Source organism: Lygodium microphyllum, chromosome 19, assembly GCF_053477565.2.
Source record: "Lygodium microphyllum isolate KBCC chromosome 19, Lygodium_microphyllum_v1.1.10, whole genome shotgun sequence".
Classification (NCBI taxonomy): Eukaryota; Viridiplantae; Streptophyta; class Polypodiopsida; order Schizaeales; family Lygodiaceae; genus Lygodium; species Lygodium microphyllum.
In genome coordinates this window covers 74,154,488-74,167,520 of record NC_141153.1, presented here as the reverse complement: position 1 = coordinate 74,167,520, position 13,033 = coordinate 74,154,488, and the positions used below count along the sequence as shown (strand labels likewise).

The window sequence follows — 13,033 nt, the reverse complement described above, 5'->3', positions numbered from 1 at the left end:
TTACACTTAGTGCCCCATGGGTACCAACTGTTTGTGCTCATTAGGTAATTTGGGCTCTTCCAAAGAAGGCTTAGGCATTTCCTTGGGTTCTTGTGGCTATCCCCAAGCTATAGAAAGTGTCTTCTTCTCTTTGCCTTTGCTATCCTTCCTTGGGGCATTCACAAATCAGTAAAACTGGAGATCCATTGCCAATTCAGCAACCCTTGAAGCTATCATCGAATTCTTCAACCCCTTGTTGGTCATCAACCTCTTTATGCATTGAAGTGCTAACATTTGGGTCATTTTCAACATTTTCAGCCTGTTGATCCATACTGAGAACCATGCCCAACATCGGTTACTGATGGATCCTCTCCACTTGATCCCATATCACCGTGTGAAGACATGCTTGCTCTAATTCACTACTGAGAGAAATTTCAGCACTAATGCAATAGCCTCAAGTTGCAATAATCAAGTGCCATGAGCCCACCAATTCAAAGGATTTGATGGTATCCCGGCAATGGAACCATGAAACCAACCTTCCTTCCATGGATGGGTGATAATTCCCTGATTACAACTTAATTATAGCAGCAACATTTATTACAAAATTGATTGCCAAATTCTTCATAGAAGAAAAAGGCTAACATTTCGTTTCTAAGGAACTCCCGCCATCGCGTCGCATTGCTGCCCCTCGTCTTTGACTGAACTGTTGCTGCGCTAGTCCTCCCCTGTTGCGTTTTGGTAACTAGCCTGCTGCCATTCACTATTCAACACTCCTACACTCCGACTGGTGGTCACGGACTTGGGATCCGTCTTCGGCGGACGTCACACTCTGACATTGCTCTGCCCTTGAGCACACTGTACACTTTACATTCATTTACAGCATTCATTCACTTCAGAGTTGATTCTCTCTCTCCCTTCTTCTGTTTGTGTTTGAGTTTTGAGTTTTGCATTTAGGGTTTGAGTTTTACCCTTTGTGTCTGTGTGTCTCTATGTTTCTGTCGTGGTCGTACACTCTGTGTGTCCTCAGTGCAAACCCTAGGAGTTTCCTTCACAAACCCCCCCCCCCCCCCCCCCCCTGCACGCTCCTTCGCCTTGAGGCCTGGCCAGGCGGTCACACCATCGTTTGGGAAAAAAACAAATTTCCCCCTCGCCCTGCGTCTCCACAAAGGGGGTCATCTACATGGTTCCCTGGTATAGTGGCTTCATAGTGGAGACATTTGCGCTCCACAATAGATTTCTCAGACACCCAGTTACCTTCTTATTCCTCGGACTGGTAGTAGAGTACCGCCAGTTAGTGGAGGACTTTGGACAGCTCTTCGGCACATTTCTTCTTGCCTCTTTCATGGATGCAGTGACAACAGCAAGAATCCCAAAGGTACGAGTGACCGTGAAAGACAAAGAGTATACCAAAGTTCCTGGAGATTAAGGCAGGAGGTCAATCCTTTAGGCAGCAGGTCATTGTGACTGGGCAACTAGGGCAGTGTCTGCGCTGTCATGACATTGGGCATTAGGCAGCAGATTGTATGTGTTTCGGAGCCAAGGCGGCTTCGCCGACAGTCCCGTAGGTGGACGCTAACGGCTTCACACGGGTCCAGAGACGACAGAGAGGGAGATGACCGGGGGGGCTGTAGCCAGCTTCTCAAACGCATCCTCGGCAGCAGGGAGCAGGAGGGCGAGCGATGCCCCCTCGGCAGACCACTCCGCAGCCCCCCCCATCTGACAGGATTGCAATCCCCCACAGCCACCACCCGCACCACAAACTACCTCACCTGAGATCCCACAGCCCCCATACCGATTCCCCCCCCCCTCTCCCACACCCCCACCACGTATCTTCAACCATTCCTCGATCCTCTTTCCCCCCACCACCTCCCCTGCCGAGCACCCCCTCTGATCCGGACTCGATTCAGGTAATCCCCCCCCAAACCCACACCCCCTCCTCCCACAGGAGGTGATAAGCCACACACATCTACATCCTCCTCGCACCAGCAGTTTTCCCCCTCCCACACACCACCAGATCATCTGCCCTTGCCGCCCGTCACACTTTCCTGAGACAGGCACAACTGTTGCCACAAAAGTTCTTCTACAGTGACCCATGGTCCTACTTGAGAGTTGTGGAGCGCGGAGAGTTCCCACTACCTCTAGAGGTGGGAATCTTTATGGTTCGCAAGTTAAGGAGGGGCAAGGTCCATCTACTAGCACCACCGGATGGACCCAACAACGCTTTTTTTCTTTAGCCCTCTCACTCGGGGGATTGGACGACAACACAGATAGAGGAGGAATTGAAGAGGCAGGTGGCGGATGACATCTCTCAGTGGATGGGAGAAGAAGGACTAGCATTGTTTACACAGCAGTGGCCTGGTTGCATAATGGACATTAACTAGTGGGATGGTGCCGAGGTCCCAAACTTGAGCATTATCTTTCGAGCCCCTCCACAGTGGAGAGAGCTCTGAAGGATGTGACTGAGTGGCCCCTCGCACAAGGGGCCTGTTTCTACCAGTATACAGAGTCACAACTCTTAGCATGGCTGATAGATGCATTGATAGTACCGCCTGGAGCATCTACCATCCCTATGGTCTGGCCGAGGACCACCATGGGGGATTGAAGTCCGCCGTCTAGACCTGCGGCAAAGCGTACTTACATGCCCCATACTTTTGTAGTAACGGGTCAGGCATCAAGATCGAGACAATGGGTGTTTCTTAGTCGTGGAGAGACAGAGAATGTGATAGAGAGCAATAGCAAAGAGTGAGCACGTTTTTAGGTACAATGACGAGAGTGTACCTTTAGGTTTTTAGATAGATATATATATATGTAAGTACAAGTACTATGGGTGTGTTCACACCCAAGCAAATTTAAAGGCACGAGGGTCTTTATTCCCAACAACCTCCCACCTAAAGGCAATGTGCCTTAAGAGCAGAAAAGAATCAGCTAGATATGTACAAAGCTGAAATACATATATCTATCCAACTCCCATCATTTGTCGGCAATGAGCAAACCGCTCTACTGGAAGACCCTTCGTGAGAAGGTCTGCATGATTATCATCTATATGCACTTTGACAAGCTCAATGTTCTTGCTGTCAAGTACATCGCTAATGAAGTGGTACTCCACCTATATGTGCTTTGTCTTTGTATGAAAGACAGGATTCCGTGCTAGCATGATAGCACTCCGACTATCACAATAGAGAACAGGTAACTCTGTGATGCCAAGCTCTCCCACCAGACGTAAAAGCCATAAAGTCTCCTTGCATGCCTCAGTGGGGCAGCCACATACTCTGCCTCTGTAGTAGACAATGTAACATACTTTTGTAGCTTGGAGATCCAAGAGACTGCTCCTCCTGTGAAAGTAAACACATACCCAAAAGTGACATTCCTACAATCCGCATGACTAGCATAGTCTACATCCGTAAAGCTAACAATAGATGCCTTTTGCTTTCCAAAGCAGATGCACAACTCGTTTGTGCCTTTGAGGCATCTCATAATACCTTTCACTGCATCCCAATGCTTCTTGCCAGGGGTTGCCATGTATCTGCTAACTACTCCCACTGCAAAGGCAATGTCAGGACGTGTAGCAACCATAGCATACATCAAACTACCAACAGCTGAAGCATATGGTATTTTGGCCATTTCAGCCTTCTCATCATCAGATGTAGGGCTGTCCTCTACACTGAGTTTCACATATAGAGGCAATGGAATCCCAATTGTTTTCCTCCCCTCCATATTGAAACACTGCAAAACCTTGGAGATATACTCCTGCGTAGATAGATAGAGTAAGCCTTTTGATCTATCTCTGAGTATTCGCATACGAAGAATGTGATTTGAATTCCAAGATCCTTCATGTCAAAGCTGCCATGAAGACTTTGCTTCAGTGATTCCAAGGCATGAGTATCCCTACCAGCTATCAACATGTCATCAACATATAAAACCAAGATAATCAGGCTGCAATCTACTGTCTTCTTGGTGTACAAGCAATGATTCACTTGACTTCTATGAAAGCCTTGAGACTGCATGAATGTATCAAACTTATGATACCATTCTCTTGGTGCTTGTTTCAACCCATACAAACTCCTTTTGAGTTTACATACCATCTTCTCTTTCCCTTGTTCAACAAACCCTTCAAGCTGCTGCATATATATGTCCTCATGCAGATCACCATGTAAGAATGCAGTCTTTACATCCATCTGTATACGCTCCATATCTTCAGCTGCAACTAAGCCCAAAATGGTTCTCAAAGTAGTCATCTTGACTACAGGAAAGAAAATCTTATCAAAGTCAATTCCATGCTCCTGCTTGTAGCCCTTTGCAACCAATCTTGCTTTGTACTTTGGTGAGGAACCAGAAGTAACCATCTTGTAAACCCATTTACATGGAAGTGTTTTCTACCCTTTAGCCAATTGCACCAAGTCCCAAGTGCCATTTTTTACAAGAGATTCCATTTCTAATAACATGGCTTTATACCATTTCTTGCTATCCTGTCTATCCATTGCTTCCTTGAAGTAAGACGGTTCACCACAATCTGTCAACATGACATAACCAGGAATAAATCTATCAGGTTGTCTAGAAGCTCTAGACGATCTCCTAACCCAAAGGTCATTGTTTGCTGGTTGGTTTTGCAAATTTCCATTTTCAGCATGCTGTCCTAGCAATTCAGCCTGCAATCAGCATTAATATCTTGTTGTCCTGGTTGTTCCTGCACATGTAGTGGCTAATTATCATGGGCAATAGCTGGCTCATCATTTCCAGCATCATTTTCTGCATTTACAGGTTTATTTACAACAAGGTATTTGTTGCTGTAGAGCGGGCACATTTTGCTGTCCAAAAGGTATTTCTTCCCGGAATACAACCCTGTGGACCTCCTCTGTCTTTTCGGGCTGTTTGTGCATGTGATCTTCCCAAAAGATAACATAATTGCTGTATACTACTTTTCTTTTCTTGGGATCCCATAATTTATACCCCATTTCACCCTCGTGACCATATCCTAGGAAAATGCATTTACAGGACTTTGGCTCAAATTTGGTGCGTTTTTGTTTACGAATGTGCACAAAAGCCTCGTAGCCAAACACTTTCAAGTGAGCATATGAAGGTGGCTTGCCCGACCACGCTTCTTGGAAAACTCCCCCCTCCCCCAAAGACGTGTTTTGTGACCGATTAATCAAGTGAACGGCTGTCATAACAGCCTTTGCCCAAAAACCATGGGGTAATGCAGCATGAGATAACATTGTACGAACCTTATCCTGTATGGTCCGATTCATACGCTCTGCAACTCCATTTTGGGGTGGATTATGAGGGGCAGTGAGCTCCCTCTTTATCCCTTTGTTGTCACAAAATGCCTGAAAGGCCTTGGACACATATTCCCCACCATTATCACAGCGAAGACACTTAAGTGTCTTATCTATCTGATTTTCAGCCAATGCCAAGAATTTTTAAAACTTGTCAAGCACTTCATCCTTCCTACGAATAGGGTAAATCCATACCTTTCGTGTAGCATCATCGACAAAGGTGACAACATATTTCTTTTCCCCTAAAGATAATATTGGCATCTGATATACATCTAAATGTATTAACTCTAGAGGAAAAGATTTCAAAGAAAGAGACTTTTTATGAGACGTCTGTGCATGTTTACCATAAATACAATTATCACAATGCTCAAAATCAGCATAACAAAGACAAGGCAAGTAACCCAAACGAGAAAGCACTTTCATTCTTGTTTGACTCATGTGTCCCAACCGGCCATGCCACAAAGAAACACTTGGCTGCTCGGTCATGACAACAACATGGTCATGCACACTAGATACATGAAGTGGATACAAAGTATCACTCTTGCAACCTCTGGCAATCACTCTAGATCCCTATCAGATCTTCCATTTTCCATCACCAAAGGTGGTATGAAAACCATCATCATCTAGCTACCCTGTGCTAATCAAGCTCTTCTACCTGCAATGTCACATGCATGGTTGTCCCACAGATGGACAACACCATGTCGACCCCCTGTATATTCAGAGAACCACTCACGATGAGGAGCGACATGAAAGGAAGCACTTGAATTGAGAATCCAGACATGCATGTCATCATCTGTATCTATAAGTAAAGCATGTGCACCAAAGTATGAAGAGACAAAGAGTACGTCACTCCCACTATCACTGTCATGAGTGACTACAATCACCTCTTCAATTTTGACACTGCTCTTCTTAGGCTTATTGTCTTTCTTCTCTGTTATGCATAGAACAGACTAATCTTGCCAAAATAGAGCAATTTCAGCAAAACCCCCAAATTTCACCGACCAATCTGTCCCAATTGCATTAATACATGTTCGCGAAAGCATAAACTGGGAAAAATTAGCAAAATTTCACAAAATTTTGCAAAAGCCTCAAATTTTTCAGGTCCAAATGTGCACCAATGTCACACAATGTGACTCAGCTGAACAGAATTTCACCAATACAATAAAAGCCCCAAATTTTATGGGTTCAATGTTGAGAAATTTCACTCAGATGAGCAAAATTTTAATAATTTTGGCGAAATCCCCAATTTAAATGCGCACAATGTTTGCAATTTCTGACACAGATGCCTCAATTTTGCATGAACAATATTCAGTTTGGAGAAGCCCCAAATTTCTGGGCCAAAATTACACAAATCTGACCTTTTGTGCTTGCGTGCGCAAACCTCGGTTAGAGGAGGGAGTTTGAAAAAATATTTTTTTGAAGAAAAAAGAATTTTTGGATGATGGGTCCATTGACCTGTCGGGCCTGTCCTCGCCCCGCTGGTCCTATCCCCGTCGTGCGCTCGCCCCGCTGTTCCGTCCCTGTCGAGCACCAACAGCCGTCGTCTGTAACCGCTGCCGGCTGCCCGCTTGTGTCATCAGCACTATAGTCGTCTCGTGTTCATGTGCGCCTTTTGGCGCCTGGTCGCGGCTGCCCGCTGCTACCGTCACATCTGCTACAAGTTGCCTGCCCCTTGTAAGCTGTCACCCGTCATCCAGTAGTCTCATCGACTGCCTGCGACTTGTCTTTCACACCTGCCTGACTGCACTAATGACGTTTTGACCTACTCGCTAAAGTCTCCAATCGCCATCCAAGAACATGTTTAGAATCCCAAATTCCAACCCTTTCATGGTGAACAACATCATCAGCATTGTTTCAATCAATGGGCTGAATATCATGCTGCTTATGTTCATGCAAAAGTGACGAATTTTACTATTGTACCCCTTCAACAGCAAGTGCTTGTACTTGATCATTTTCAAGCGCACCTTACTAAAATAGAGGCAATAATCTGTCAAACATATCCATTGGACCCACGAAAGAGTTTACCTATATTTTCAGCAAATACCACATCTCTACTCACATTATTTTTATTTGTAGAAGGCTGACACAAATGGTACCATTTACTCTCTATACTAGGCTCTAGCCAACAGAAATGCAATTTATAGCTTATCCTACAGTTGATGTCTTTTTGGTTGTTGTATCAATGCATATGCTAAACAACCAATGACACGTATATGATTCACCACTAGTTTGGAGCCATGCCAAGCCTCATAAGGTGTACAATCACTCAATGCTTTGGTGCGGCTTTGATTCAGCACATATATTGCATATACAATAACAAGCCATGATTTGGGGGCAACTTATCGTTTATGCTTCAATGCATATATCCAACAATGATGGGTCATGTCATCAATGAAGGCCACAAAGTATAAATATCTCTCTATAGAATGGATGCACATTGATCCACAAACATCATTATGCACAAGTTGTAGTATCTAATTGGCATACATAGATCCACTTTTGGGAAATGAGGCATTATGAGCATATACTTTCAACTGAGGGAGATTGAGCAGCATTATCTTGCTTCTCAAGTGAAGCAAGCTGCCATAATTGAGACGATCAAACAAATCATGCCACAACTCAGTATCATCCATAATAGTAGCATAAACCTTACCGAATCCTCCAATGCTCTCTTCTCATACAAATCAAGCAGATATAAGCCATTTTACATGTGAAGAAACTACTAGGGTTCGCATTGAAGAAACACAAAGCATATGACCACGACAGAAACACAAAGACATAGATAATGACATGCAAAACTCAAATCCTAAACACAAAACACAAGATGCAAAACTCAAAAACACAAACAAAAACAGAGAGAGAAGGAGAAATCTGAAGTGAACGAATCAATGCAGTAAATGAATGTAAGAGTGTACAGAATGCTCGAGGGCAGAGCAGTGATGAGTGTCAAAGTGTAATATCCATCAAAGCGGATCTCGAGTGTTGTAACCACTAGTCAAAGTGGCCGGAAGGTGTAGAAGACTAAAATGTAGATCACCAAAAGTAGTAGGATACCTAAGGACAACAGTGGAGATACATGAGGATGTGAGCGATGGCTTAAGCTGCCAAACGCAATAGAAGAGGTGTATATTAGGGCTGGCAATGGCTATCTGGGACCAAACACAGCAGTGAAAGAAGCGCTAGGGCAGCAGGCGGCAACTAGAAGGGCAATTATCAAGGGCTGGAGCAATAGATGGAGTGGTGGCAATAGTCACAAAAGCTAGATAGCCACGTGTAGGAAGGCTAATGGCGAAGATCTTCATGTGAAAGAAAAAAACCTGCATAGAAGGGATGCAAATTGAATGAGGGCAGCTTGTCTATTTATAGATGTGAATGGACCCTCCCAAATTAGGGTTTCACAAAAACTCTCTCGAACTGCGCATCCATTTTACATTTTTCATTAAATAAGCATGTATTGGGACTATTTAAGAGACTAATCAACATGGAATGCATTTCTTAGCTCAACATCTGCTCTTGGGCCCAAAAAATGGCGAGAGTAAAATGCCAACCCAAGGCGTCCCACCCCAAAGCAATGAGGGCATCGGACAAAGGTTGCATGATGGTTGCCCAATGGCCTACCAAGACTACAAAGGTGATGCACATCTTACAAAGGGAGTCCAAGTAGTCACCCTAAAGAGGACAAGGACTCGCACAAAGGATGCTTGTCAACTACCCAGTGGCCTATCCAATCCTACAAACGCACATGAAACCACAATGAACTACAAGTTTTTTTTTTAATAAATAAATAGAAAGGTATTTGGAGAGATAATTAGCAGTACGATACACGAAAATGTGAAGGGATGGTTAGGTCCAACCCATAATAAAATAGACAAGCTACCCATCCACTTCAAGGTGTCGATGATGAAGGAAGGGGTGATGAAGAAGTGGTGTTGTGGTGTATGAACTGCTCGTGAAGATAGTTCATGATTCGCCCAACGGTACTCTACACAATGAGACACAAAGGTTGCTACATCTTGAAATTGCTCATACAGCAAGTGCCACTTGGATTGTGTCCCTCGTGGAGAGATTGTCCACTTGTCCAAGTGTTCTTTACAAAGATGATGAAATTATGCAATGCAAAGGAGAAGGTACAAAAGGGGGGAAAAGGCTAAGGTTGAAAACAAGTACGAAACTGTAAGAATACCAAAAAGGGTAGCAATACCCTCTCAACCTTGGATGTCAATGTCGAGGGAGAAAGAGGAGTCAAATGTTGGTCTTCGTGTGGTGCCGAGAACCATGATGTATGAAAGTATTCTAACTCGAAGAATAAGATAGAAGGCACCATCATGATAGTAGCCAGAGAGATGTTGTACAATCCACCTCAGGAGGAAAAGCCTCCATGGTGATAGAAGAGTAAAATTCCTAGGATGATGAAACCATGAGTGGAACGATGAGTATTCCAAGTCTCTAGCCTAAGTAGGACTGATACAACTTGCATGTGGTGAAATTCGACCCATTAAAATGAGTCTGATCCATGAAGATATTCTTGGCCATTGCAACAGAAGTGGTAGTGCTAGAAGATGAATAAGGTGTATAATGAGAATAAGGTGGATAGGATAGGGAAGTGGAGTATACTTGAAAAATAATCCGAGAGTGTCCACCATGCATACAAGAAGTGTGCACAATGGATCCAAATGTCGGTAAGGGCATGGTAACCGCATGACTCCCCATGCTTTTTCAAAAGAAAAAAGATGGGATCCTAAGGCTTGGAGGATGTGGATGTGGAGTATAATCCAAGGGTTTGGGATGAAGAAGCAAGGAAATGGAGGTGTGGGCTAGAAGAGATGGGTGGAATGGGAGCAATTTGAGAAGAGTGGCTCACATGCTCTAATGAAACAAAAGATGTAGATATATCTTATGAAGAATGCCTACTTCAAGAGCCCCCTCTATTGACGTTTACATACATAAAATCATCTAGATCTTACACAACAAAAGAAGAAATAGGAAAGGATTTTGATTCATATGACTGAAAGGGGTTGTACCAACATTGGGCCTGGTTAAAATGAAGATGGGTCACCAGTCATTCCAAATGTTGTATGTCCTCCATGGTTAGAGAGGTGGCCAACCTCACCAACCGGTCTAGATGGTGTAGCAATACTAGTAGGAGAGGTGTAAGATCAACCATACGTGATACGCAAGTACTCTTCAAACTCTCCTCTGTCATGAGACTGAAATTTGAAATAGGAGAAAACAAAGAAGGTGAAGGTGAAGGTGGGGTGTCGTCTTCCTCATCGAGTCCATAATGCTTCCTTAGAGCCTCGAGTGATAGAGAAGCCTCATAAGACATCATGGGGTCCCAAGAAGAAAGTGATTACGACATTGTGATTCAGTTACGAGTCATTCGTGTGCCTCACACAGAACCTAGCACTTCACAATATCTACAAAATACTCTTTAAAAAAGCACAAGCTCTGATACCATGTGAAGAAATTGCAAGGGTTTGCACTAAGGAAATACAGAGTGTACGACCACGACAGAAACACAAAGGCACAGACAATGACGTGCAAAACTCAAACCCTAAACGCTAAATGCAAAACTCAAAAATGCAAAAACACTAACACAAAGAGAGAGAGAAGGAGAACTCTAAAGTGAATGAATCAATGCAGTAAATGAATGTAAGAGTGTACAAAATGCTCAAGGGTAGAGCGGTGAGTGTTGGAGTGTGACGTCCATTGAGATAGATCCTGAGTGCTGTAACCACCAGTCGGAGTGTGTCAGAGGGTGTAAAAGACCAAAATGTAGATCACCGGAAGCAACAGGATGCTTGGTGACAGCAATAGAGATGCACGAGAATGTCGGCGATGGTTGAAACTGCCAAAGGCAGTAGAAGAGGTGTCAACTAGGGCTGGCAGTGGCTGTTTGGGGTCAAACACAGTAGTGGAAGAAACGTCAAGCAACAAATGGCAGCTGGAAGGGCAGTCACCATGGGCTGGAGAAGCAGACAGAGTGGTGGCAGCAGTCACAAAAGCTGGACAGCCACATGGAGGAAGGCCGATGGTGAGGATCTTCACGTGAGCATGAAAAACTTGCATGGAAAGGATGAAGACTATATGGGGGCAGCCTCTCTATATATAGATGTGGATGGACCCTCCCAAATTAGGGCTTCACAGAAACTCTCTCAAATCGCGCACTAATTTTGCATTTTTCATTAAATAAGCATGTTTTGGGGTTGTTCAAGAGGCTAATCAGCATGGGATGCATTTTTTAGCTCAACACCACGATGTAATTGTGACAACAAGGTCATCCACATTGCTATAGTCATATACACTTCATTGGTTCATATGAAATTTGGCCATAAAATCATCCGCATAGCTATAGTCATATACACTTCATTGGTTCATATGAAATTTGGCCATAAAACTAGCACATGCAATGGCTAAAACTGAAAGCAAATTTTTCTTAATGTGTGACACATACAAGACCTTTTGAAACATGATAACACCCCCATTTATTACAACAATGGGAGTTTGCCAAATGCCTTTGATTGTCATATAAGCAGTCCTTCACAAGACATTTTTGTACTTTGTATTTTACCTTGGGTTTTTCTTCAAGGTGTTATAAATAGAATCTTCTTTTCTTCGGTAAAAGATTTCTAAATCGAGAGGGTGGAAGTGCTTTGCACTCTAGACCATGACCAATGTGGAGAGCATCATGTTGACATAGCAATGTGATACGGGATCAAAATTGTAGCCGACTATATTTGGCTCACATTTCAGTCACTTGGAAGTGTTTTTGGTGTGGTAATGAATTCTGGGTCAGTGGCTGGGCATGTAATCATCTAAATGTGCATTCAACTAAATTTCTTTTCTCACTTCTTTGCAGTGATTTATCTTCAAATGAATCCCTGTGACTAGCAGTAAACTTACACTCACCTTCAACATAATGGAATTTTGGCTGAGTCTTTAATATTGGACTATATTCATGTAATATTCAATCTTCACTGCACTCAAACTGAGTCACATCCATCTAGGGTAAAAACTTTTCTAACAGCTAGTCTCAAGGACCACATCCCATGGCTTCAAGAGTGAATGCATGGATGCAACTTGATCTCCAAAATAGATCGATAAACTGATAGTTGAAAGAATAAACAAAGAGGATCGATTGAATATGTGAGACCACCTTCCCACTGACCGAAGCATGTGCACCCAATGGATAGTTTTCCAGAACCTTTTGAAGAAACCAATTGTTGGCAAAGCGGGATCCTCTAAAAAACTTCTTTACATGCACAAACACTCTTTCCTTGGCTGTGCTGGGGCCTTGAAGCTCTGGAGTACTCAGGTCATTGACTGATTTGGAATCTTCGAAATTTGTATTTCCAACCATGATGTCTATTATTCCCAAGCTTGATGTTGTATACTTTCTGTCAATACACCAGAGAAAACAGAATTGAGAATCCCACCAAAAATACCAAAAACTTCTGCACTATAAACATGCATGCAAAAGTCCATGCATACATCTAACGGAAAGGCTAGAGCATAAGGATGATTAAGACTCCATTCATTTTCATGTTATTGCAAATAAATGTACGATGTGCAAGATACAAGGGGTAAAACAAAGAGGACAAATGACTTGCAGTCCTAATCAACAACAATTTCTGCCACCTAGTAAACATTCCTATGCTTCTTTGGGATAGTCTGAGCTGCCTGTGCCACTCTAGAGATCAGTTGGCCTAAGAGCTACATATCAGTCCCTTTTTGAACGCAAAAACAGCTTTTGCAGCCTTTTTAAATAAGAACTGTTTGGT

At 43.4% G+C, this 13,033-nt stretch overlaps 1 protein-coding gene across 6 annotated transcripts in view; it reads right to left on the bottom strand.

The window, feature by feature from the left end:
- The window catches only part of LOC148020040 (DEAD/DEAH box RNA helicase family protein), a 142,621-nt gene that overhangs the window by 30,308 nt on the left and 99,280 nt on the right, over positions 1-13,033 (bottom strand). For 5 of the 6 annotated variants that reach the window (XR_015694922.1, XM_087700309.1, XM_087700312.1 and 2 more), the window contains exon 9: positions 12,409-12,649. Coding sequence is in view for 5 of the 6 variants with exons in the window: in XM_087700309.1 (XP_087556435.1) it covers positions 12,409-12,649 (241 nt within the window). In the remaining variant the exon portion in view is untranslated. The remainder of the gene's footprint in view (positions 1-12,408; positions 12,650-13,033) is intronic. The other variant, XM_087700310.1, reaches the window with a different exon arrangement.